Below are 26,069 nucleotides of genomic sequence, written 5' to 3'. Positions count from 1 at the left end.
TAAACCTAACATGGCTTCCTTTCTCTGAGCAACTTATTTGCTTTCCCCAATTACTGGGAGGAGATTGTGCAGATGGCCCCTATGAAAGCTGAGTGCCAGCACTGCTATCCTGCTCGAGGAATTGTGCTGCGCATTCCCTAATTAAATTGACAAGGAGCCGGAATTGGTATCGTTTAACACATTGATCTTAGAGGGAGATGGATTCTTTGTGAGAAAAAAAAGTCCTGTTTGTCTCCCTGACTGTTTAATCCAGCAACTGGTTTTTGGCCCCTAGGTGTATCTCTCTCTCTCTCTCTCTGTTTGCGTGTGTGTGCGTGGTTCTAGAGAGAGAGAGTGTGAGGGGATTTTTTTTCTGCCTTGGTTCCTGTGCGGTCATATCCTGAGAAGCCAAGGTCGATGTCAATTGTTACTTAATGGTTTGAGTGGTCATCTTCGCTCCATGTCATAGTATTTCTTTCCTGTGAGCATTGGTGTCTTACAAGGTGGCAATTCCCCCATCCACAGAGCAGAAGCAGCTACCTGGTGCTTTGAGGAGCCTGACACTGATATTATCCATATATCATTGCCTTCTCAGCCACAGGAGCTGCACCCAATTCAGCTTTTATGGGATGTCCTGGAGCATTGCCTGAGACAGCATTTTCCACTTCCATCAACTAAGTTCTATTCCTCCTACAGAACTGGAAATGCTGTCGCACACACACACGCACACACACGCACACACACGCACGCACATCACTGGGCAGACGTGTGGAGCGCTTATCAGGGAATTACACTGCTTCACTTCTGAATACATGAACGGTGTCCTTGAGCAATATGCTCAACTTCAACGTCTTCAGTGGAAATCCAGTTGTGTAAATGAGTCTCAACCGCTGCAGGTCCCCCTTCCCCCCCCCCCCCCCAACCCCAACAGTGAGGCCTACTGAGCAGATGCGTAACGTTGCGTAATTGGGAATGCAAGCTGAGGCCGTTCCACTTTAGCTTTGGGTCAGTAAGTGGGCTGGTGGAGGCGGGAAGGGGCGTCCGCCCCGGCTGCGCCGCATCAGCGATGCGGAGACGAGCGTGATGTAATGCCGTAATGTAGCAGCGCCACGCTCTGAGAAACAATCTAGCGAGCCGTGGGTTCTCCCGAGCGGTCCGGATTTACTTGTTCCATTACCGGCCCGGTTTCTTCGCTCGCGTGGCGCTCTGATGCAGCGCCGGTGCCTCGGAGTAAGAAGGCATTCCTTGTACCGCGTAAAAGGCGGGAAATTCCCAGAGCGAGTAAAAAAAACAATAAAGCTCTCCCACGTGGAAAGCAGGCTCCGCCGGCACAAAGGAGTTTTTTTTTTTTTTTTTTTGAGACCGACGAACACAAAAACTAGAATATTCCATTAGCCTCTCTGGATGTAAATGCTTCCGTTGGCTGTTGTTGCCATGCTCATCGGAGAGTAAGACGTCACGCAGAGATGTGGAGCTGGTTTTTCGGTTTGCCATCTGGTCCATGAGCTCTCTTCAGTGTTCGACGCTGGGTCTGAACCTCTCCGCAGCATGGACACTTTACTCAGGGGAAACGCGCTCCGAATGACCTCATGAAAGCCCGAGCGTGACCATACGCATCCCAGTTTCTGAATCCCTTGCACATGTAATAAACAGAAGGGACCTCTACTGTATCAGTAGGGGTGAGAGTGGATGGGAAGAAGGCCGTGGACATTGTGAAATTAGTGAACGGGAGTAAGATGCAGACCTCAGAGTTCCTAGTGTAGTTAACCTAGTGTAGAAAAATTACTGGCAAGTCCCCAGCTTCCATTTCAGTCCCCAGTTTATATATGTATGCCTTTCTGTCACACACTTCATTGTTAAGAGTACCTCTAGGTGATTTGGATTAAATTCCAAGCTTGAAAATCACAATATTCTTCAGAGTTCACAGTTGGTGTACCAAGTGTACCAAGAGTAAAATACCAGTGGTTGCCAATGCTGCATAGAGGCTTGATCTTTAGTCTTTTGTTTTCAGTTGCAAAAGTGTTTCATTTCCCTTCCCCTCCCAAAAACTGGAAGGACACATTCGGGTTCTTCTGTCAGGGTTGTGAGTAATGGTGTCACGTCCTCAGATCTGCCATGGCTGAAATACAGATTTGGTCTCACTGATGAACAACCTTGACAGAGAGGGACACGGTGGTACCTTTCTCCCCTCCGCGGAGTGGCACAGCCATTTGGTGCCACACTTAGGCCGTTCTGTAACATTGAGTTCAGTACTAAATATCGTCAGCTTCTTCCAGAAACAGTTTGTAGCAAATGGATGCAAGGGAGCTCTCTCTTAACGTTACATTACATTTACATCATAATCATAGAAGAGATGCTCTTATCCAGAGCGACTCGAATTCTCGTGCTCGAGCAGTATCTGCAGCTCGTCTTTGGTCTCATCCAGAGTTAGCGTTGAGAATAGCAGGTGGTCCCCTTCGCGTATTAAAACTCTGCCATCTGTCAGTCTGACTTTTAGCAGACGTCTTTGTTATTAAACTGTTGCCTAACTGCTGGAATGGTGAGAAGAGTACCCTCTGTCTCCATTAGACATTTTCGCTTGCCGGTCTGACTTATTACCGCTAACGTCTGTCGCTAAACTGCCTTCATTCCAGCTGTAGTCGCCGACACGAGCGGACGACATTACGCGCCCTCGTCGCTCCAAACCGCTGGGGATAGGACGGGTTCCGGCTGACTTAGGGGACAAATGCCATTTAAATTGGTCATGACTGGCTGCGAATGGGCCGCCTCAGCTTTGACTCAAACGGCAGGAGCGTTTTTTTTTTTTTAAGGGTGTATCCTTTCTGATGGGAAGCAATTTCAAGACTAATGGGTAACAATAATGTTTATAGCTTGATAGCGACAAACACATTTGGTGTGACAGAAAATGTTAACCTCAAGGCCTCGCCGGGGAAAACAACCACGGGGAGGCTAATCTGTATTTCGATTTTGACATAAACTAGAATTAATCCTCCTTTTTTATTTATTTCTTTAATGAGTAAAACTGACCAGGTCTTCATTTTAAAGTAGTACACATTAATGAAAAGTAAGTATGAGTAAATGAACCAGCAAACAAAAAATTTTTTTTATTAAAAATATAGCACAACATCTTATATTTTGGCATAATGACATATGATAAATAACTATGTTACGGTTTTAACACTAGAAAGGCCAGAGGCGATGACGTGGTCTTACTGTAATTGAAGAGTAATTACAATTACCCCCCCCCCCCCACCACCACCACCACCACCACCATCAGACGATAGGTGACAGGTGCTGGTATCCAGCTATGAATGGGTTGCTCTCTTCTCTGGCACGCTATTCTGCAACATAATAACTGGCCTTTCTAGTGCTAAGCAAAATAAAAATTCCCTTGTGAGTGATTTTTCTCGGGAATATGTCAAGGGGTGAGGTTCCTGGGTTTCCAGATGGGTTCCCGGGGTAAAATGAATGTCCAGGTTGCTGTTAGACATCTCCATGGTTGTTTACTTTCTGAAGAACATCATTTTGAATGACACTCAACAGTCAGAAATCTTTTGAAGTATTGAAATGTATGTACGTGGAAACCCTGTGTTACAAACAGCAGAAGTGTCTGGTTTTTAGTGAGCCAGTGTATTCTAGCCATGAGGTTATGTTTAGATGATGATTAATAAATATATGTAGCCATCTGGGTATGTATGGACACCACAGAGCTTTAGCTTAGTTTTATTGTGTGCATGTATGCTCTGTTCCTGTTTGATTAGACTATCACCTATTCACAGTGCTAACAGTAAGAGGATGAAGCCGAGGGTTGTATTTAGGAAACTGTGGGGGTGGTATCTAGGCAACCAGTCAATTCATGTTGTGTACAGTATGTGCATTACTGAGCACTTTATCTATCTATCTATCTCTATCTATCTGTCTGTCTGTCTGTCTGTTCAGATTTTTAGTCATTTGGGTTTCAGAATCTAACCTATTGAATGGCAATGCTTTGTTTTTGGAGCAAAGCATGATGGAGATGGCAGGTTAATAAGGAAAATCATACCAACAAATTTGAAAGTAACACAAAACACTCATAGCACTTGCAATTAAGGCATCCAAAAACATGAACAGGCAGTCCAAATATATGTGTCAGAAATGTTGGCAGGCAGGTAGACCATTTAAAACCTTGGTGCCATTAAACTAAAAGCTTTCATTCCGTGCGCATCCTTGGGGCTTTAAACCAAAAAAAATTGTACCACTTATTCTAAGAAATAACAACAATCGTGGTCAAATGCCAGAACATTTTAGCAAGCAGAAGTATTCACAGAATCATATATTAAAAAAGAAAGCATATTCAGTGAAGTCTTTGCCTGTATGGAAGTTCTCTTCACTGCTCTTGATGTATGACTTCAAAGAACAAATCCTGAAAAATGAAACCAGGAACAAACCAACATTACTATGCTGTTAAGTGAACATATAAAAACTATATTATTATTATGATTATTATTGATAATACCAGAGGAGTAATAATAAAAGCAGTACTGTATTTATATATTTTATATTCTATACACTCTCTCCTGGTCCTTGTGATCCACAAATATATTTTTTAGGGATGCCTTACAGTAGCATCTGCAGGAATAGCAGTGCAGATCACAGCCAGCTTCTCTGAGGTTAAGAAGCAAAGGGATGGGGGGGGGGGGGGATGACTTCTGACCCCAGACCCCATCCCACTGAAATGTGACTATTAATCACCCTGTTAATTGCACAGCTTAAAACAAATTTGTACGCAAACTTGATGCTGCATTATGTGTCAGTTAAAATAAAGGTTATCTCAGCTTTCATCGCTGTCTTCAAAGAATGCGTCCACCCGCTCCAGAGGACCATGTGGAGAATAGAAGGCGTGAGGGGTAATTAGAAGATTGCTTTGAGAATATTAATGTTCTTGGCATAACAATTTCAATGGCAGAGCATCTCCTTATGAGCTAAATTTGCAATGAAAATTAGTCTTATAACACTTCAACTGTCAACACTCTCTTGCCTGTTTCCAAGAGGAACATATTTGGCCCTCTTTTCTGCCGCCCTATCAAATGCAGAGTTTTTAAGCGGGAGATTATTTGCCGAGGGACGCACAGCCTGATCCATGAAGGACGAGGCTCGGGAAAAGCGTAGTCCCGTTTGCTGCAGGGTGCCACCAGGCACGTCAGAGGGGGGCTTCTGTCAGTCGGAGCCCAAAGAAAGAGGGCGCGACGCGCCTTTGCGATTCGGTCTCAGCGCGCGTTCTCATTTCTGCTCCGCCCAAGTAAAACGAGCGCCCGCTGTGTGTGTGTGTGTGTGTTTGTGCTTCTCCTTCTTCTTCTTGTGAGGAGGGACTAATTTTAGCTCCCCGTGCGCGGCACACCGACATGCATAATCTATGCCTCCCTTCACTTTGTTGTGCTAATTAAAGCCTAACAACCGTAAGGGGCGGGGGGGCGGGGGGGGGGGGGGGCTTCTTTGCGGGCGTCGGCTACTCTGGTTCATCTCCTTGTTAGCGACTGCGTGCCTGAGCTACACTCAGTGAGTGTAGCTGAGTATGTGAGTGACTGAAGGACACTGTTATTTACAGGACTGCTTAGTCATAAAAAAAAATATTTAAAAAAAACATGGTAATTGTTATCTTGTCATCGTAGGAACAATAACACTACTGATCTGCTATATATTGAATAAAAAATATATATTTATTAAATAATTATACTTGCTAACATGTTGTTAGAATAATTATATGCAATCACAACTCTATTAAATCATTCAAGTAATAGGCGCATCTTCACCATCAATTTGTGAACTGTCAAATATGCAAATGCATCATTCAGTTAGTCATTTTTTTAGCAACGGTTTATCATTATCAACTCTGTATTGCAAGTTGCAGTTGACACGAGTAACAGTTTTTGGGATCCTTAGTTCATCGCTCAGAATCCACCCTCCACCCCCACACGCCCCCGACTGTTTCGTCAGCTGCTCTTCATTCATTTATGACACACGTTTATATCTATATCATTACTGTCTTTTATTGAGTTATGTCCAGGATTATTCTCGCTCTGCTCTGATTATTCCTTTTTTTTTTTTTTTTTACATTTGAAGGCACTTAGAAGATACAGCAAGTTTTCCAGGAAATTACCTCTCCCCTTTTCACTGCTTCTGTACTTAAAACACAACTTTTTACTTTAATGTTCACTCCTTCTCTCTCCCTTTGCCTTTTAACTAACTTACAATTTTCCTGCTGTCTTGATGGTCATCTGTTCATGATCCAGATAATGTCCTGGGAGGGAAATATAAGAGCGGCGTATTAGCATGCTCTTTGAATTCGATGATGTGGAAGTGTTTTTTTTATGGTTTATGAAATAGTAATGGCGGCGCTGTGTTTCCTTTGATCATGCAGACGGGGAGAAAAGAGAAAGGAGATCCATTAAACACCGCCATTGACAAGATGACCAAGAAGACCAGGGACCTCCGCAGACAGGTACGGTTTTTTGGATTTCCCAAAATCAAAACAAAGACAATCTGACCTACATTGATGAACTCTAATCTCCACCCCTTTCATGACCCCCTCCCCTCCCAAATCTATGACAGTATTTCATATTTATGTTTAACATACATAAGGCCAGAAATGGGCCAACTAATGGCAATGGGAGACCAACTGAGGGAGTATATCTGTAGAAGAATTGTTATTACCAATTTAGAATAGTGAAAGTGGGGCGCTAACACAGACTGATTCCCCATTGGTTTGGCCATGGTATCCATCACCAACCCACCAGAGATGCTGCTGGGCTCCACGCCCCTTTCACCAGAGACGTCCGTGGTACCTCCATCAGGAGAGCCAGGATCCCATTCGGCAGTGTCCGGCAGTGTCCTTTAGGGGAGCTTATCTCCCCTGCGACCCACCCACCACCCCTGTTAGTCAAATGGGTGCCTGAGACCGCACATAAAATGTCTTCCTCCAACTCAATTCATGTTTTCAAGGAGGGGGAAAAACTGAAAAATGAAATAAAGCCTTTAATCTCAAGGATATCTAAAGGCATTTTTTATACTCTTTTACCAATGTTCTGTGATATAGCTGTCTTTAAAGATTTTATGGGACCTTGGATTGGGGGAATGAGTCTTTGAAATGACTGTAAAAGTAACACAATTCCACTACCGCCTACCATGACACATACGTACAGCAGGCTGCAGAAGTGCACAGATGCACATGTGCTCACTTTTCATTTATACATTAAATATAAAAATAATGTTAAAATATTTAATCAGACACATTCCCCATTAAGGCTGTAGCCTCCGGGTCAACCTGGAATGTGTACTGAGCGAATCTGTACATGGGATGAGTACTTACACAGTATGTGTGCACATATGGTGCGTGGTTAATGCCTGACTGCACTGACGCGTAAACAATTTCAACATACTTTCTTTTCTGCAGTATGTGTGCATATCCGAGGCTCCGTTTTCTTCCACAGAAAGGAGAAATTTACATAATATTATAATAAATTAGATTTAAAAAAACAACAATGTAACTGCTGAATTAGGACGGGTTATTTGTTTTCGGCAAGCGTCTGCCATTAACAGCGCGGGCAACGGTTTATCACGGGCGTAGATTAATCTGATAGCTCTGATGTTAATAGCTAACTTGGTTTCCTGTTGATTTGTTTGCGAGATGGGTGGCACAGCGTCGAGCATTAAGACGAGTCCCCAGCACGTGGTCTGAAGATGCAGACCCCTATAAATAGAATAATACATAGATAAATATGTAAACCAATAAACATAATATGAACCAATGGTTCATATTCTGCCTCAGTGTACCGCCTTCCAAATTCTTACCCTCCCCCCTCCGTTCATGCCCTTGGTTCCTTTGCGGCCTTGTTACTGGTCCAATGTTTGGAAAGCGGTAAACTTTCTTGACATGTGTATTATAATTAGACATTAAAAAACCTGTTTACAGATTTGCAAGGCCAGGCATTTTTAATCCTCTTAAGACATTTATTTCATTATCTATAGCAGTGTTAAATTCCGCTAGGGGTTTATTGTGCAGCTTCTCTGGTTTTATGGTACAGTAAAGTGGTTTAAAGGAAATGAAAAGTGTTTAATAGTCCAGATTTACTCGTACAACTCTGCTGCATTTTTATTTCCCTGGTAATTCTTACTATCACATTTAATTTATTCAAACATCTGTTTGCAGGTGTGCATATGGTTACATGGCAAAAACCAGATCCCAGTTACCACCATTAATGAATTACCCAAATGCATCCTTGGATAAAAAACAGAAGTGCCACTTTTTTTCTTACAATGCAGAATGCCTATCTGCAATAGCTGGCCTGTCCAATTACTGCCCTTTCAGGCATTGTAGCATGAAATATATAATGACATATATTTTATCATATTAAAACATATGCCATAGTTTTAATGACAATTTCCCATATTGTGAAATGTTGAAATATCTTCTCTGATATTGATGACTTTTAATATTGATGATGGTTTTAATTTAAATATATTGCAGTGTATTCAATATCTTTGAAGGATATTGTATCTTCCACTAAATTGTGAGGGTAAGGATTAGTACATGGAATGAAGGAAGTAAGTCAACCACTTCCTGTCCACACTTTAGCGTGAATGCAAAGCTTGGCACCAGCTACTGCAGGCACCAGACCAGCCAGAAGTGTTGCTACCGAGTGATGAAGAGAGTATGCCTTGTGTACTGTTACTTCCTGGGTAACGCTATGGGTAAATACTATTAGTGCTGGTTTGGATCCAGGCTGAGCTATCCAAGGGTGTGGAATACACAACTCAGCCACCAAAAGTGAACTGCTGGATACACTACTATACTATTTCACTCTGCTATGCGATATCAGTGCCTCTTTTGCATATTCTGCTTAATTGCGCTTATGCAAATGTGTTCACCATTGAGGAGTATTTCTATTTTTTTATTTTTTTAAGGCCAATGGTGGAATGTCAAAAAAGTAGACAATAGGATAGAACATTGAAAATAAATAAGTAAATAAATAAATAAATAAATAAATGCCAAAACTATGTTGGGGCAATACGTCATTTTAAACTCTCATATGAAAATTAATGTATTTGTATGGAATTCCTTATGCTGCAACAGCAGTGCTGGGGGAAAAAATAAAAAATAAAAAAAACATAACAGAAACCTGGCTCAGCCCATCTTACACAGAATTTATTACTCTACACTGTGATACTAATGGAGACCGTCTCCATCTCATCAAACAAAGTAAAAGGACTGTCTCAGCAACAGCAGACTGTACAGAAGTTCCGCCCCTTATGCTGGGGAAAATATGCATATTCCATCTGTGAAGTAAACAGGAGCTGTTTACATGAACATGAACACGTTTGCGCATTAGCGATTCACAGCCCAAATTCATGGTGACGCTGATTAAAGGGACACACCCTTGGCATCTGCCTGCATGAATTCTATACAAAAAGAAAGAAAAAAAAAAAAACATCAGAAATATGTTTCAGAGAGCATCACCCAGATTCCAGATAATTTTCAAAGAAACAATCATTTACCATTTTTTTTCATGCAATTGTTGCTGAGTTTAAATTATGGTTATAATATTGGTTATTAATTATATATATATATACACACACTATATTAATTATTGGTTAATATAGTAATACACCCATGATTATTTAAATGGAAACAGAACATTCATTTGAAGTTGTGTCATGAATTGAAACCATGGTGAATGTATTGAGCTATACAAAGCAGAACAATCACTGTGGATTGATTCACTAATGAACTTGCAGAGACGGTTCCGAAGTCCAAATTCAATGTCGTGGAAAAGTGAAAGAGACACCCATTTTAATTTTTCTGTCAGTCAGATTTCTTCCCTAGCTGAATACGACAAGTTAAATAACATAATTTGTTATTAATTAAGTAAATGGAAGGCAACTGTTGAAATGGAAAGTGCTCAATGCATTGTGGGACTTGCTGTCCTTGGAAGTCATCTTTTTATTTTAACTACTCTTTTAAATAACACACACACACACACACACACTCACGCGTGCGCACTCTCTCACTCACACACACACACACACACACGCACTCACACACACACACACCTATGTTTAAGATTGGTCTCTTGGAAAAGATTGCTGAAATGAGCAGATCACATTCCCTATTGCAGTGTTTTGAGTGGAATGCATTAGCATGAGGCTGTGTGTCACCCAGCATCCCAGTGCACAACTGCAAGCCCGTACCACTTTCTGCAGGCTTCCTTTCATTTGAAGCCAGATTGTTTCGGACCGATGTCAGATTGAACCTGGGAACTGGGGAATAGAGTAACCGCCCCAGAAGGGAGAGCAGAGAAATACTTTGTCTCTTTCTTCAAATTACCCTGGCTCTGCTTAGGCCCAGCTTGCCAACTTGTCCAGTTATTTTAATTTAGCATACTATCGATTAGAAATAAACGAGGGTAGGCGCGGCATTTCCAGCTACACTTACACTTACCGAGGCTTTGCTGTCTTTTCCATCATCTTTCGCACATGGTTTGACACAATCCTTATCTGACGCTGAAAGGCTCGACCCAGAAGCACAAGGTCTGTCCTGGTAGGTGCCAATCAGGCAGGCGTATCCATGGGAACCTGTTTTTACAAATGATGCGCTCGCTCTGAAGGGTGCAATTGTTAGGCCCTCATCGAAGGAGGAAGCGGTCTCCTTTAAACAGTTGGCAGCTGAGAAAGTACCCTTAAGGACACGGGAAGAGAAAAAGATATTTAAAAAACAGTGCTCCAGCTGTTACTGGGGTTGATGAATTGTTATAATTGGAGAGAAGAAGCTGATAGAGCTACGCTAATGTCCTTAAACGTCTTGCCTTGTAAAATTAGCATTCCCTTGGCGCACATCATTTAGGCTATTGGAAAATTCCCCTCTGTCACCCCCTCTGTCTTCCCTTCCCCCGTCCCATTTAATATTCAGCTCCATCATCTCTTTAGGCCTTTCCTTGCCGATATAAAATGTAACCCCTCAATTTAAGATATAAAGGGGTGCTTCTTGGTAAATATGAAAACGTGAATTCAAAAATAAATAAATACATAGGTGTGTCAATGTGCAGAAAAGGGACACTTGTCAATATTAAAGTTTGCCCAACAGTAGTCATTTCTCTGTAGGTGAATGTAATAAATATCTATGTGACATTCGATGGCACAATGCTAGTCATATGCTCTGAGACACTTTTCATATCTAACATTCGGACATTTCCTGGGAATGCATGAGATGCTAACCAAATGCTGAATTTTTAAAACTTTGAAGCGTCTAATGAATTTGCACGTAGCCTGTAATCTAACATCGATTGTCACCATTTGAACAGCGCTTGCCCAGCTTCAGCGGAATGAGCAGCTGTGCTTTGGCCAGCATGGAAACGCCTCCCTACGAGCTCATCATGAGCCTTACAATCGTACGCATTGTACGTGCTTGGATGCCCATGGTGCGTTTGGCACGGTTCACTTGGGTTAAAATGGTTATTGATGATTGTTGATGAACTCCCACTGCCTACCCTCCGTCATCCGAGTTACCAGCCTGGGATGCATCCAAAAAGTAGCTGATTTTAAAAATTAAAGGCAGGGGGATTTATGGGATTCAGTGGAGAATGCAAAATGAAAAAGCACTACATTGTTTTGTAGGATTTTTGGGGGTAGTTAAATCTCAGGCATCTGACAACTTTGCCAATTGTATGAACCTTTCAGCACCTTTTAACCATCAACTACATAGTCTTTGGTTGCATTTAAAAGCAGTAATATGAACGGTCATGCCATGAACAGCCATGCAGTTTAAATGTGCTGTAAAGGCCTTGTTCATCTGATTTTGCACATTTTTCCTTGTCTCCTTGCATCATGACACACCTGTATGTTTTATTCATTTATTTCTTTGTAATTGCATTTCCCTTCATACAGTCGTGCGGCTGTCGCAAGAGTGGCTTGTTTTAGAAAATTTTGAAAAGAAGTGGGGATGGAAGAAAAGGAGTGTGGGGGTTGGGGAAATAACCCGCGTATATGGGACTGCACGTGTTCTCATGATCAGGCATGACATTGACGAGGTCGGAACTGAGGATCGCGTTAAAGGAAAGAGGCAAGAGGGATCTTAGCTCCAGTTCTCTTAAACATCTGTTTTTTGTGTGGGAGCAGGTGCCTAATCTCAAAAGACGCAGTTTCCCATTGAGGCAAATTTGCAAAACGAATGCTAATCTCATTCTTATCTGCAACAGCAAAGATATTTATCATTCACGCTTTAAGTATATGTGCGGTCTTCATTATGTCGTACAGTTCTTTTGTCTCCCTCATAATTTGACTGTATTACATCTATTCAGCTTCAATTTAACAGACCAAACTTCCGTCTGGACGGATGGAAAGAAGAAAGAGAAGGTTGCCCTGAACTACACCAAACTTTGCAAGGCTCTGACAGTACAGTGCAAAACATCCTGTAAACCTTTTACCTTTTTCCCCACCATTTAATTTTGTGTCTACAAAAAACCTCTACTGTGCTTAATTTTACAATTTTGCTGTGCAATTCCGTGATTCAAAAAAAGAAAAAAACATCAGAGAAGTGTTTTACAGAATTCATATAGCAGATTGTCGCTAATTCATTATGGAGTGATCCTTGTTTCTCACTGTTCAGGGAGCACTTGGACAGATGTCAGAGGCCTTTTGAAGGATTAGCGCAGTGTATATCAAGCGATGGATTATGGTCCGACTATTTTCCAAAATGTATTGGTGCAAATGGCACACAGCAGATACAATGCATATTCATTTCAAGGATCAGCGGCAATGGGACGTGTGGGGCCAGCGTTTTGGGCTGAAGAACGGAGGCCGCTTTGGCTGCCGGTACAATTCAAATATGAATAACAGTGAAGGGAAAAAAAACAGATTGAACTGAAGGAAGAGGAGGGAGAGAAACAGAGAGAGAGAGGGTGGGAGAGCGATTGAGAGAGAAATGAGTGGGCACAGCACGAGCATTAAAATGCTGATAACTGTCGTGTATCATGTCAGATGGGAAGACAGCTCTGCCTGTTCAGTATCATCACTCCTTTCTTTTCCCTCTTCTCACATTTTAACAGTACTTATTTTTTCCTTTCATTTTCAGATAACTCAATCGTGTCAGATATGACAGCATTTCAGAACTATTCTTTAAGCGTGCTGGGATAAAAAAAAAAAAAAAAAGCTGGCATCCTCCTACATTTGCATGACACACACTATTATTAAACGCGGTGTAATAAAGGATATATATTTTTTTTAAGACAGATGTAGTTCCTTTGAATGTTTTGACTGAATTGGCCTCAAGCGGAAGTGATAGACCATTACCCTCTGATTCTCCTCTGTTTAGAGAATTTCATGCTCAGCTACTCAAGAACCTAACTGAACACGATACATTGAAAGAAATGCCATACCTCTCACTCTCTCTCTCTCTCTCTCTCTCTCTCTTTTGCTGTCGTGTTGGTACGTGCCCCCATGCTGTAACACAGAAATAGTTTCAAGTTAGGTGCTTTTACTTAGCAGGCAAGTCATGTCTGCAGCAGTGGCCAGGTCTCTGCTCAAACTCTGTGATGGATTAACCACCCTCCTATAACCATAATTCTTCATTAGTGTCTCTACCACTGGCTGGCAGTTTAGCTTTTAATTGCCTGAGGTGTTCGCGTGCCTGACTGACTGGTAATTATTATTGGTTAGCAGACTTTGCCCTTGTCAATCAGTGGCCTGCAGTTCCCATGTTTCCCCTGGCTGTAGTTTTTGTTGTTCCTTCTTCATTTTCCCTTTTGAATAAAAATGTTTCTTTTTTTTTTTCTGATATGATGACAATTACTGGTAACAGAAATTTGACCGTCTGTTCACCGGAACAGATTGTGTCGCTACGGTAGCAAAAGATGCATGCTAAAGTGTTCTTTGTGCAAATACCATTAATCTTTGCCTTTAAACTGGTTGTTGTTGTTAAATATGGTACTGTTTTAATTTGTTATTTTTGATTCTAAGAGGTGTATTACTTTAGCCTATTAAGTGACTCACAAGAGGGCTCACAAAATAATTAAAAATGAAAAATACTATTTTAATGAAATCTACTCTCCCTGCTTACAGCTTGTCTCTTGCATTATACTTATTCCTTATATCACAGTTCAGGCTTGAATAACCCAGCATTCCCGCCAAGAAAATAAATAAATAAATAAATGTGACTCATACCAGTTTGGAAGAAACTGCTCCCATAAACAAAAGCCATTAACCACTGAGAGCACCCTTATATGCACTATTCTGAAACAACAGCTCACCATTACCCTATTTATAAAACCTTGTTTTTTTTTTTGTTGTTGTTGTTTATTTATTTATTTTTTGGCTTTGCCCTCGTTGGTTACCCGACTGTCTGTTTTCCCTTTTGCAGTTGCGAAAAGCAGTGATGGACCACATCTCGGACTCATTCCTGGAAACAAATGTGCCTCTGTTGGTACTCATCGAGGCGGCCAAGAGTGGGAACGAGAAGGAGGTGAAGGAGTACGCGCAGGTCTTCCGCGAGCACGCAAACAAGCTGGTGGAGGTGGGTCATCATAACATAATACATTACTGTATCCAGGGCAACGTGCTTCTGTTGTACACTACTGTAGAGTGAGAAAATGCAGATACCCAATGCCAAAAAATGTCCAACAAAAACTATTACTATGAACCATTGCAATCTTCATTGTCTTGCCTTTGTGTTCGTAAACTAAAAGGCACCAATCGCTTTTTACAGTTACAGATTATGAATGGAAAGGTTATTAACTGATGTGTGGTGCTAGTTTGTGAACACCATTAGAGAACATTTCTCCTCTAACATAATGAGACTAAACACCAGTCCAAGCAGTAGTACTGTACTTTGTGATGGTTATGGCTCTGGGCTTTTGATCGTCAGGAAGTTAAGTTAAATGCTCTGCGAGGTTCTAATCCCCGTTTTCCTGAAAGAGAATGTGCATAATTGTATTGACATTTTAATAATTTGGTAATCATATTGAAACGTTGGGATAGACAGCTGAGTACGTAACTATTGGACATCTACTGTAGGTTTAGACCATGGCATACGAGGCAGGGGAAATATGCTTTGATATCATGCTTGAAGTGGGGGAAAAAAAAAAAGTGCTGGGACTCATTTGAGCAAAATCTAAAAGTCCTAGTACGGTGTAACCTACCAATCCATTCTGGAATGTCTCATTTTTGGCCAGAGCAAACGCTGAAAAGACAGGTTCCATTGCAGCTGCTAACATGTATTTATCCCTTGGTTTATCCCAAACCTCTGATAAGCCGCCCTTTATTTTTGTGATATGATGGGTGTTACATCCCCAGCTGTATTTTATTAATTTTTAAAATGGTATCGCTGATAAGAATGCTCCTTTTTAAAACCATTTTTGATATGCTAGGAATTCAGCTAAATTCTAGAAAAAAAGTTAAAAGTTTGAAACAGAATTATGCCTCCTCATTCCCACTACAAATTAGGTCTATATCTGATATAAAAGGAAATTTTGCGTTTAGTAGCCAATTTGCCTCTGCGGGTCACTTATTTGACTATTTCAACACATTACAGAAGTTTGATCTTAGTATAAGCCTTCCTGCCTCATCAAATCGTCCAGTGGCTGGAAATGGCTCATTTCCTTTTAGGCTTTTTGCAGAAGTGCTGAATGCATTGCTAGTTATAGACAGTAAAATATATATATATTAAAAAACAGGGGGCTGATTATCTGGATCCTGGCTTCTTACGGCTAGCAGCACCTTTGATTTTTAAACTTCTTCCGCATATTTTTAATTTAGCGTTTAATTTCTGGAAGTATTCGTGAGGTGTGGAAAGCGGTGCATGTTCTCCCTTTACACAAACGGGGAGAGACTAGTGACCTCAACAAATACCATCAAATAAAAAATAATCTATACCACGGTTCTGGCTGGCCCTCCCTGGCGACCTGTAGGAAAAAAAAAAAATTCTGTTTACTACTCGGCTACTTCACAAATTACCATATTATCTAACCTCACTTTACATTTTTAGAAATATAACCTATTCCACCCAATCACTGGAGTGGATAACCCTAGAGGTTCCATTCACTACAACCAAGTTGGGTAAAAAGGCTTTTAGCTTCTATGCTCCACACATGTGGAAAGTAATTCAATGTTCTTCAAGACTGGGCACATTGGTATCCTTTCATAAATTCAACCTGATGGTGGAGGACTGGGATGCAGAGGACCGCAGCAATTGCATTTGCTTTTCTGCCTTTTATCCAGTGTATTGTATTTTGCGCTTTTTGTCTCATTGTATTATTGCTGTTGTTGCTTGTGAATTTTGTAAACAGGGCTCTCCTGAAAAAGAGACTCTAGTCGCAGTGAAACCTCCCTGATAAAATAAAGGATTTACAGAAATATACAGTTGGGTCAAGAAAGTCGTTTAACAAGTCATTTAACAAGAGGTAATCTGCAATTTTACAAGCGGTTTGTAAATCGCATTAAGCTGATGCGCTCTGGATTCTAAATTCCATAAAGGTATTGGGAGGTGTCAGCTGTTGTCAGAATTCTAGTCTCTTAAACAGTGCAATAAGGACTCACCTTTATTTCAGTGGTAAAAGGTTGCAAATACAAACTGGCAGCCTAAAACGAATAGTCTTACTGTGGTAAATAACGATTGCTTTCGTACCCTAAATCCACTGACAAGGGGCTACACGCAATCAATAGTAATGGTACACATATGGTCAACAATCTAAAGTGACTACCCGCCCAATTTAAGCATTGACGGGGGCAGAAAAGAATAACGTTAGCTTAAAATAAGTGCTAGTGAGCAAGAAAAAGTCATGGTACTCAGAGCAAAACATAGAAGTGCCTATATTGCCTACCGGCCCACTGCAAGCATTGCATTGATAAGGGTTATCTTGTTCAGAAAGTGGCTCGTTCTATTTTTTCCCCGATCGGCTCACGCCTGTTTCTCTCGCTCTCTTCTCATGCCCGGACATCAAAGGGAATTCCGTGGGCAATGTTCATGTCTCCTCATGCATAAAACAAATGGGCGAAGTGTCCTGAATATCACCATGACCGGGAGGTTTGTCACCTCTCTCAAGAAGCGTCAGGACACCGACTGAAACAGACAAGGAGTGTGGCTACACACGGCCATCTGGAGTTGAAGTTGAGGCTTCCCGGTTTGAAAACAGAGATTCGCTTGCAACGTTCCTTGTATACATGTGTCATTTTACTATATTTGTTGACCATGTTAGTTTCCCACTGAAGTCATTGCAGAAAGGGATTCACCTGATCAGTGCAAATTTAACCTTGGGCCTACGTATCAATTCTTTGTTTTTTGTATTGGTGTTTATCTTTCCGTTGCCCTTTTTCACGGTGTCAGTACGGTGTGGCGCTCATCACCTTGCAGGTTTTCCAGACGTACCAGAGGGCTTTTAATGGTTTCAGAGATTCATTATCGCCTCCTGATGGGGGCGAAGAAGCCGCTAATTACCAAAAAGATTATTTTATAGGCTTGGAGAGGATTGCGCAGCAAAAATAACACAGTCCAGCCTACGTCGTTACGGTAGAGGGTATTTACGACGTGGTCTGTTTGACCTTAATTAGCGGTGATTGGTCGGGAGTTGCGAGTTCCCCGCTCGGTCCAGTACTACATCTCCCATCACCTCTCAGATGCAGGACACTTTTTTTTTGGCAGTCAAAAGCCTTTCTCATTTTCCAGCTCATCTGAAGTGCCCAGATGGGTGTGCGAATGGCTAGTGCAACGTTGCGCTCTTCATAATTGTGATACAGTGTAATGCGCTCAACCTCCAAGTTTCTCGAGCAGAAACATTGGAAACACTAAAGGAATTAAAGTAATTTTGGAAGCTTCGACAGACACAGATCCAGGCGCACAGTGAGGGTTCTGTCTCTTACTTTTTATGTGACCTCTCATCAAATCTGTACTTTGCCATAACTGTGAGTACCACTCCCTGACCTCAGTCTTCCAAGAGCGTAATGCTTGATGGAGATGATTTTGGCATCTTTAGGCCCTCTTCAGACTCATTTGCCACCTGTTTAACCTCCGCATGATTATAATTTGAATGATGCTTGTTCATTCGGGTCTACTTAAAAACATTCTCGGTTTTTAAAATTGATTTTGCTCTCCCTGACTGTAAAATATAGAATTTTCATATTAATCCAGTGCAATTAACAAACATTGTATATTGCATTAACCCTCAGTGGTTGCATGCACACTTGCTAGGCCAATATGCTAGAGGTTATGCCCTTATAGCATATGATGCTTGTTCATTTGGGTCTACTTAGAAACATCATCGGATTTTTAAATTGATTTTGCTCTCCCTGACTGTAAAACATAGAATTTTAATATGAATCCAGTACAATTAACAAACATTCCATATTGCATTAACCCTCAGTGCTTGCACACACACTTGCTAGGCCAATATGTTAGAGGTTATGTCCTTAAATCTCTTTCTGTAATGCAAAGATAGCAATTTCAAAATTTTCTACATAGAGTATGTAAGTAGAATGTTTATATACTCTGAAAGAGCAAAACATTACAAGAGTCCCATTATCTCATTAATTCTGTGGAAGAAACACTGGTCCTTAAGAATTAAACGAGCTAAGTTAGCACTGGCTTCCACATTCTGATTAGCACATTGGTTGGAGCTGTGGTTTAATGGCAGTGGTGTCGTGGTGTTACCTTTACTCTCTGTCGTGCGATCGGGTGGGGGGTGGGTGTTCGGCGGGCGGGGGGGTTGTGGGGGGGGGGTTTCTTACCCGCGGCATGCCGCCAGCCCCGGCTGACACACTCGGTCTTCTTGATAATGTCAAGTGCCGGGGCTGCAATCTGGCAGTCATGCTCAAGTAGGCATTCGATACAGAAGGTGTCACAGGAAGGCGCCCTGGGGCGCTTCTCCACTCGGTCCTGCCGCGCTGCCAGACAGCGGGGGCCTCCGCCGCCGCACCCGCGCCCTTAATCCCAGCTGCCGGCTTCGCCCTGCCGAGTGCGGGTGGGCTCGAATTAAAGCCAGCCGGATCGCCCTCATCGAACGCTCAAAAAACCAGCTAGTGGACCCTGGGTACGCCGTACGAGAAAGCGTCTGCCTGCTCCATATTTTAATGTTTGCTTCCTCAATTTAGTTTGGTATAATCACATGCTGGTTCAAGGACGGTTCGGTTTTGATCTTCTCAAACTGAATTTCAACATTGAGCTTCACATGTAGCTTCTCATGTGAAGAAAAAAAATATATATATGCTACAACTGCAGTGAACCGTAATAATAAACCAAGCTGCATTGGCCTGCCACATTTATTTAATTCCTTCATCACATCACTCAAAGGGCAGGATGCCTCAGTAAGTAATAACAATAATTTTCAATTTATGGTTTAAAGGTGCCGGCATCTCTCTGATATATGCTGGGTTGACACCTCCCTAATGCCATTCAAATTATTCAGCCGGTAATTAGGGAGAACCGTCCTCCTAATGCTATTTAAAAATAAACATCGTCAGAGCGGGGAAATGGGCACGCAACCAATGTTGCGTCGGCCTTTGAGCCGTGCGGCGGCGGTTGGGCTGTGGCCGTGAACACCGGGCTCCGGATAAGCTCCCGAAGCCAGCCGACGGGTGCCGGCCCACCGACGGACTGCTGTCGGACATGTCTATTTGCAGTGACCCAGACCTTTGGTTCGCTTAATCCCCTTTCTCTAGAATTATGGGCCCCTGGGGAAATCTGGCTGGCTTGTGGCTTTTGAGGGACTGAGAGCAACAGATACATCAGGGACCGCGGGGAGCCTCGAGCGTCGCGGATCTATTTTTAGATTTCCCGCGGACGGATGGGCCGAATAATTAGTCGCGAGGATCCCCGTCGCCGTGTTTTACCGGCGATGTGGAACCTAAAGGGCGTCATAATTCCCACGAGCTACGAGGTGGCTACAGTACATCCTTTAAGTCCCAGCATAGCGGATAGCCATCAGACGCTGACGTGTCTTGCGAGAGTGTCAAAAAAATTCCTCGGTCAGAGCAATAATGGCTGGCAGGTGTGTTTGAGGATTTGCTTTATGGTGATTAAAATGTGATATATTATTGGTGGATCAATAGCATTGCATGTCTTTGTAATACATTGTGTCTAAGGGGAAGCAAAGTGCAGCAGTTTTATTTTAATGTTATAGCCATTTTATCAATTAGTAATAGAGAATTATTCAATGTCATCTCAGCCAATTACTTGCTACTCTTGCGATAGACAGATATACATGTATAATCATTTTTCCCCTCCGGCTTTTATTTTATACTTTTATAATCAGCCCTGTTTTATATTTTATATTTATTATCGCTGCTATACCGATTACTTTGTTTTACGTTATTGACAGAATATTTGATTTGTGGAGTTTAATGATATATTATGTCCCATTTATATGCAGCATAGACCATGTACAGATATACCTTTATGTATTTATTAAAAATATATTGCATGGCTTTGAAATATGTTCCGCAACACAATATGTTCAGTTCACATACCAGAAACACTGTTTTAGTTCAAGACTGTCTCATTTGCAATGAATTATGATCTAGATGTCATGGCAATGGGGAAAGGCACTTGATAGATGAAGTCCACGGTTCTTTTGGTTGTTTGACTCTGGTTTTTGTTTGTGTTTGTGTTTGGATGAGTGCAGTCATGTATGCGTTGTTACATGGTTGTGGAAATATTATTTTTTTTGTCTAATAGCTGTGATATTTAAACGTTTTTTGCCTTCACGCTTGCTCTTGTAGCAGCTACAGTACAGGGGAATATAAATCGGCTCATGAAAGAAAAACCTTAATATTCGCCCTGAGGCCGGCCATTTCCTGAGCCAACCGCATTTGCATTTGGCATGTCACCTCTAAGATATGTATGGCAAGAGCATCTGAGCCGATATCCAGTGTGACAGCGAACGTGGCTGTCTCAGAGGCGAAGGGATGATATTGCTGCTGTGATCTTGGCCCGCGAGGAAGATCTGTGTCAGCTGATCACCTGACCTTGGAATTTCAGCAAAGCACACGAGGAAAGGTTTTCATTTAGATTCCAGAGTCCATCTGCAGCTCGAAAGCACATTTTAGTGGGGGGACGATTTATACCTGTTTTTTTATGAGGCAACATTCATGGACCAATAAATAAATGAACTGTAATTGCACATCATATATTTATTTATTGTTTGTTGATGTTTTTGTAGCATATCCATACTGAGTAACATATTGAGTATCATATCCATGTGTGATTTATTTTTCCTTCGATCGACAAAAACAGATCGTATTATTACTAAAACTGCTTTTTACTTTTATTAATTAAAATGTGGAATGTCTCTAGTAAAGACAGTTTGCAGGGCATGTTGCTAATTGAATATATTGCAAAATCAGTTCTAAAACAAGGAAGGCTTTCCTGCAAAATTCCTGCCCAACCGCATTCTCGACATTTCCCTCAGCCCTAAGATCAGCTGTGCACTTGTGTTTGCACCTAATCACTCCATAGGCAGCAATTGAGTGTGTTCGAAACAAGCGAGCGTCAAACAGAAGTGCTCCAATTGAATCCCGTCGCTGCGTAGCTTTGAAACATAAAGAAAGGTGATGGAAAATTGAAATTGCAGCCGGTGGAATTAGCCATTTCATATCCGATTGAATGGTCTGTAATCGTTGTTTAATGGCCTATTGTGTCTGTGGACAGCTGACAGTGGGTGGAGAAGCATGAATGAAATTGTTGCTCAATGCTGTAATGTCTCTTGCTGTGGCAACGATGAAGACAGCATTGTTTTCCAATTTATTTATTTATTTTAAGAAAAAGAGGCTAGCCAGCTATTTAGTCATACGTATGCTCGTAGCATTGCTTTCACTATTCCGTGTGTGCATAACACATTTATTGGTATTACCCCTACTTGAGAGAGAGACTACATTTGACGTGTCACACGCCTCTGGAATTCGGGTTCGTTATCGGTGCGAAAAAAGGTGGATCACCAGTGACACTTTTTCTCAAAGTTCTCGCCTAAATTGCTCGCTAATGGAGATAAGCTGAGCCTGAAACAAAGGCTTCAGCCGGCAACAAGCCCTACTTCCCCCCGTCTGCCGCGCGAGACATGGCAAACGCTACAGGAATTCTTGTCATGTTTTCTAGATATGACACTAAGTGGATTATGGGAGATTAAGTATGACAAAGGAGGGAAAAAAATAAAGCTTGACATCGCACTGCAGCGCTGTGTCTTGAATGAGCAGACTTTCATTTGTAATGCAATATAGCCTGCATAAAGTCCCTAATTATGTCTTCAGTCCATAGGGAGCCTGCCATATTGCCTTTGTTCAGTCTTATTATTCTTCTCAAAATGCAGTCTACCAAATATTTGCTTTGGTGCTTTTTCCACCTGAGGTCTTTATACTGACTTCATGATAAAAACATATATTTGACCCTCCTCCTCCCTTAAAAAACAAACTAATAGAAATAGGTGACACACACATGCACATGGACACGTACACACCCACACACACATTCTGCATGTACTCACATTCTCTATGTGAGGACGAAATGTAATAAAATGACATACTGATATCTATATTTATATTTCATTCATTATATTCCAAAATTCATATACGTATACATGGCCTTTGCAATTCTTCACAGATGGCATTTATTTATTTATTTATTTATATCGTCAAAACAAGTGATGAGTTCTGCTATTGCTATCACTGTAGGATCCTGCGGTTGGTATTAAATGCGCTCTTCATCACGTGCATTTGTTTTCTCGTCTACTGTAAGCAGTGACGTGCCAGTGCCACCAGCCCCTTTAGCCCTTAGCTGACACACAACAAACATGTTGCCAAGCGCTTATCAGAGTTAATACGAAACGCGAGGCTGATACGCGTGGAGTTATTGGAATTGTGGCGTGGTTTGAGCAGTCCTGGCATGGCATAAAACTCAGATTAAAGTCTTTCTCCACTTCACCGTGGCCAAGTGAGTGAGGGTGGGCGAATGGGTGAAGCCAGGCCTACATTGCGTATGCTACATTATAGATCTCCCAGTCCTGCGATCAGTCACACAAGCACAACACATCACTGTCTTCAAAAACGGGTGACAGGCAAACGTTGCCTTAGTTTTTGTTCCTCTCGGAAAGTTTGAAGTGTCCGTGCTGCCAAAGCTTTTGAGGGCACTGTAATGAAGTTATAATTGGTTTGAATTGACTGAAATAGGTTCTGTATGGAAGCGGAGTGAACTATGCCTGAAATCCATTTTTTTTTTTTTTTACAGAAATTTCTTGTAAATCTCCTCACACAAGCAAGCTTGTGACCTTTTTTTCTGTTAAACTTCATTTACCAATTGCTGACCCAATGAGATGAGTCCTGAGGAATCCGTTTGCTCCCGTTAAGTGTTTTGTATCTCAGAGGAAATTGCTTTCTTGGAATCGATGAAAGATATTTCCGGCCAGAAAAATCTTAAAATCTAATCATATCCAGTTGACATTTAGTGAAAGTATTTATATGTTTATATAGTGAGAGGTACTAGTGGGATGACACAATATTTTGGGTGTAATGATTTTGGAGTCATGAGCAAAGTTTCTTGTTAGGGTAGCCATTTAGATAAATTGTACAGCTCTCATGCTGTAGGCCAAACATATTTTGAGCAGATTCAAGCTTCATTCGTGATTCAATCATGCATTAGTTAAGGCTGTCCTTTATTCCCCAGAGTGAGCTATGGCTGATACAGTTATTGGATACCAAATTACGAAATGAGTGTAAACTGTTATGATGTAAAATTGTTATATGGGGATTCCAGGTTTTGGAATTGTCACCTTACTGTCGATGTGCCTCTAGGATGCATCGACAGGGAGGTGGAGATGAGATGGAAAAAAAAAAAAAAAATTCACCACGTGATATTTTCTGTGGGAAAGTGGTGAGAATGGATGGACTTACTTCCTGTTCCTTTGCTATAGATAACTTTGGCTCTGATTTGGGCATGTGGGGTAGCAGTTGCGGTAAAGGAAGTGTGGTATGTTTGCTGTCCCCATCCCTGCCGACACCTTGCTCGCTAACATTCATCATTCAAAATGAAAACACCCAAACAAATGCAGACGTCCAAATTTAGCCCTGAAGAATAAAGGCTGATGGGTGATATGTTAGGTTTTCATTTGTGGCGATTTATACATCAAAAAACTTTTAAGAAAGAGGTACTGCTAACGGTACTCCTAAAAACAAGGCAAAAACCCAGCTCTCTGAATGAGTGCGCTTTTGCAAAATTGAGGAGCTGATCCACTAGGCCAAAAGATCATGCTGATTAAAATTTCAGATGTTGCGAACGTATACCTTGTTTTGCTAGTTCCCTGTAGGAAGATTAATCGTCTGTTTATTTTGTTTACACTGAACTTTTTTAAAAGATTTATTTGCAGCAGTTTTTTTTTTCCTTAGATCTTTTTTCCCACCAAGAAACATACTTTCCTGTTTTGTAGGTTTCTCTCAGAGTGTTTGCAGGGCTGTTGCATGCCCTTGCAAAAAAGAGTAAATCAGTCCTTTACTGTTGTGCAGCTCTGCTTTGTTCCCTTTGCCTTTTGTCAAAGTCAGTTTCTTCCGCATGCAAATCATCAAATGGAATTGTTAATCAAGGCTTGACATTAACGGAGGCTGTGAGGATGTTAACGTAGCCTGATTGCCTCAGACTCCGAGAAATTAGCATCAGCTAGTCAAACAAAATAAATAAATAAACAAATAAATAAATAAATAAACCAGTTTCCCAAGCTGGACAACTGAATTGAAGTAGTGCTCAGTAAAAGTAAATTTTTGAATGTGTATTCATTTACACTTTTTTAAAAACTCTCTCAGGACTTTGATTTTTACTCAGGACTCTTTACTTTCATTCCTCTTTATGCAAGAACAGATGGCTCTCCTAACTGGAGAGGCTATTGGAATCAATTCTCCTAACCAATAAATAGTAAACAAAAACACAATGATATTTGCCAAATGGGATATTGCTGCGAAATCTGTGACAGATTCTTTGTGAGTAAGTATCTGTTTGGGAGCCTTTGCGTTCCCGAGGGCTGCCTTTATAGCATTTTTTAATTATTATTTCATACATTCGATTTCTGATATTAGTCCACCATAGAACATTTTTTTGTTTTGCTACTTTTTTGGTATTGTAAGCTAAGAAACATTGGTATAGTGGTCATGTTTCTCATGATCTATATTTATATATTATGGTAAATGTTCTGTATACCGTTCCATTTTTGCAAATTGTCTGTCTGCATTAAATAATGGCATTTTGGGAATACTAGTGGATACTGTGGATTTCTAAGAACACCATGCTTCCCTGCTATACAAAGGGGTACACAATTAAGAAAGGTACTTTAGTAGTCTTGGTGACTATGCTTTAGAAATCCGGAGTTTTTGTCGTCCTTATTTGTACCAGATTACCTGGAAATTGTCTGCATCAAAGAACTCCTGAGAATCTACGGTTTCTGGGTCACTGTAATGTCTGTGCCACCTTGTCTCATGAGCGTGCTGTTCTTGGACAGAGAATAATTATCTTCCTGTTAGCACTGAAGACTTTATAGCTTCCTATCGGTGGGGTAGGTGGTTTAACACACACCAAACACAAAAGGAAAAAGAACCTCCTACAGTTTTGCTCAAATCAAAGTCAAATATTCCTAATAAGAAAAAAAGCCTTCACGTCTTTAGAAGAACGTGTTTACCACAGCCTGTCGTGTTTGTTCCACACTTGAGCACACTGCCTCATTTAATTTTAACAGGAGAAAGATTAAACAATAAATAAATAATTTAACAATGCCTTACAGGTAAGAGTCAGGTCTGATATTGAAGAGCCAAGTTTTTTTTTTCTTTCTTTCTTTCTTTTTTCCTGGTGTGGGATGGAATGAAGGGGTCCACTTGTCTGTAAGCTGTTTGACTTTTTGACACAGTCTAAATCTAATCATCAGAAAGCTTTAGAGGTGAAGTGGGCTATCGTTGTGAAGTTAAATCCCCTGGAAATTAAGTCCATTAATCACATACTGCTTCATGTCGTTTTTATATAAGGGCCTGATTTGCACTTGGCATGGAGTGAGAGAAAAAAAAAGGGCAAAATGAGCCTCAAAGCTTAAGAAAATCCATCAATTCTCATTACG

The 26,069-nt window shown here is 41.2% G+C and overlaps 1 protein-coding gene across 2 annotated transcripts in view; it reads left to right on the top strand.

Moving 5' to 3' along the window:
* The window catches only part of ctnna2 (catenin (cadherin-associated protein), alpha 2), a 360,420-nt gene that overhangs the window by 272,097 nt on the left and 62,254 nt on the right, over positions 1-26,069 (top strand). For both annotated transcript variants that reach the window (XM_064335132.1, XM_064335133.1), the window contains 2 exons: positions 6,377-6,457; positions 14,366-14,518. In XM_064335132.1, the coding sequence (XP_064191202.1) occupies positions 6,377-6,457; positions 14,366-14,518 (234 nt within the window). The remainder of the gene's footprint in view (positions 1-6,376; positions 6,458-14,365; positions 14,519-26,069) is intronic.

The sequence above is a fragment of the Anguilla rostrata genome, chromosome 5, assembly GCF_018555375.3.
Source record: "Anguilla rostrata isolate EN2019 chromosome 5, ASM1855537v3, whole genome shotgun sequence".
NCBI classification, from domain to species: Eukaryota; Metazoa; Chordata; class Actinopteri; order Anguilliformes; family Anguillidae; genus Anguilla; species Anguilla rostrata.
This window is presented reverse-complemented; position numbering and strand designations above follow the sequence as displayed.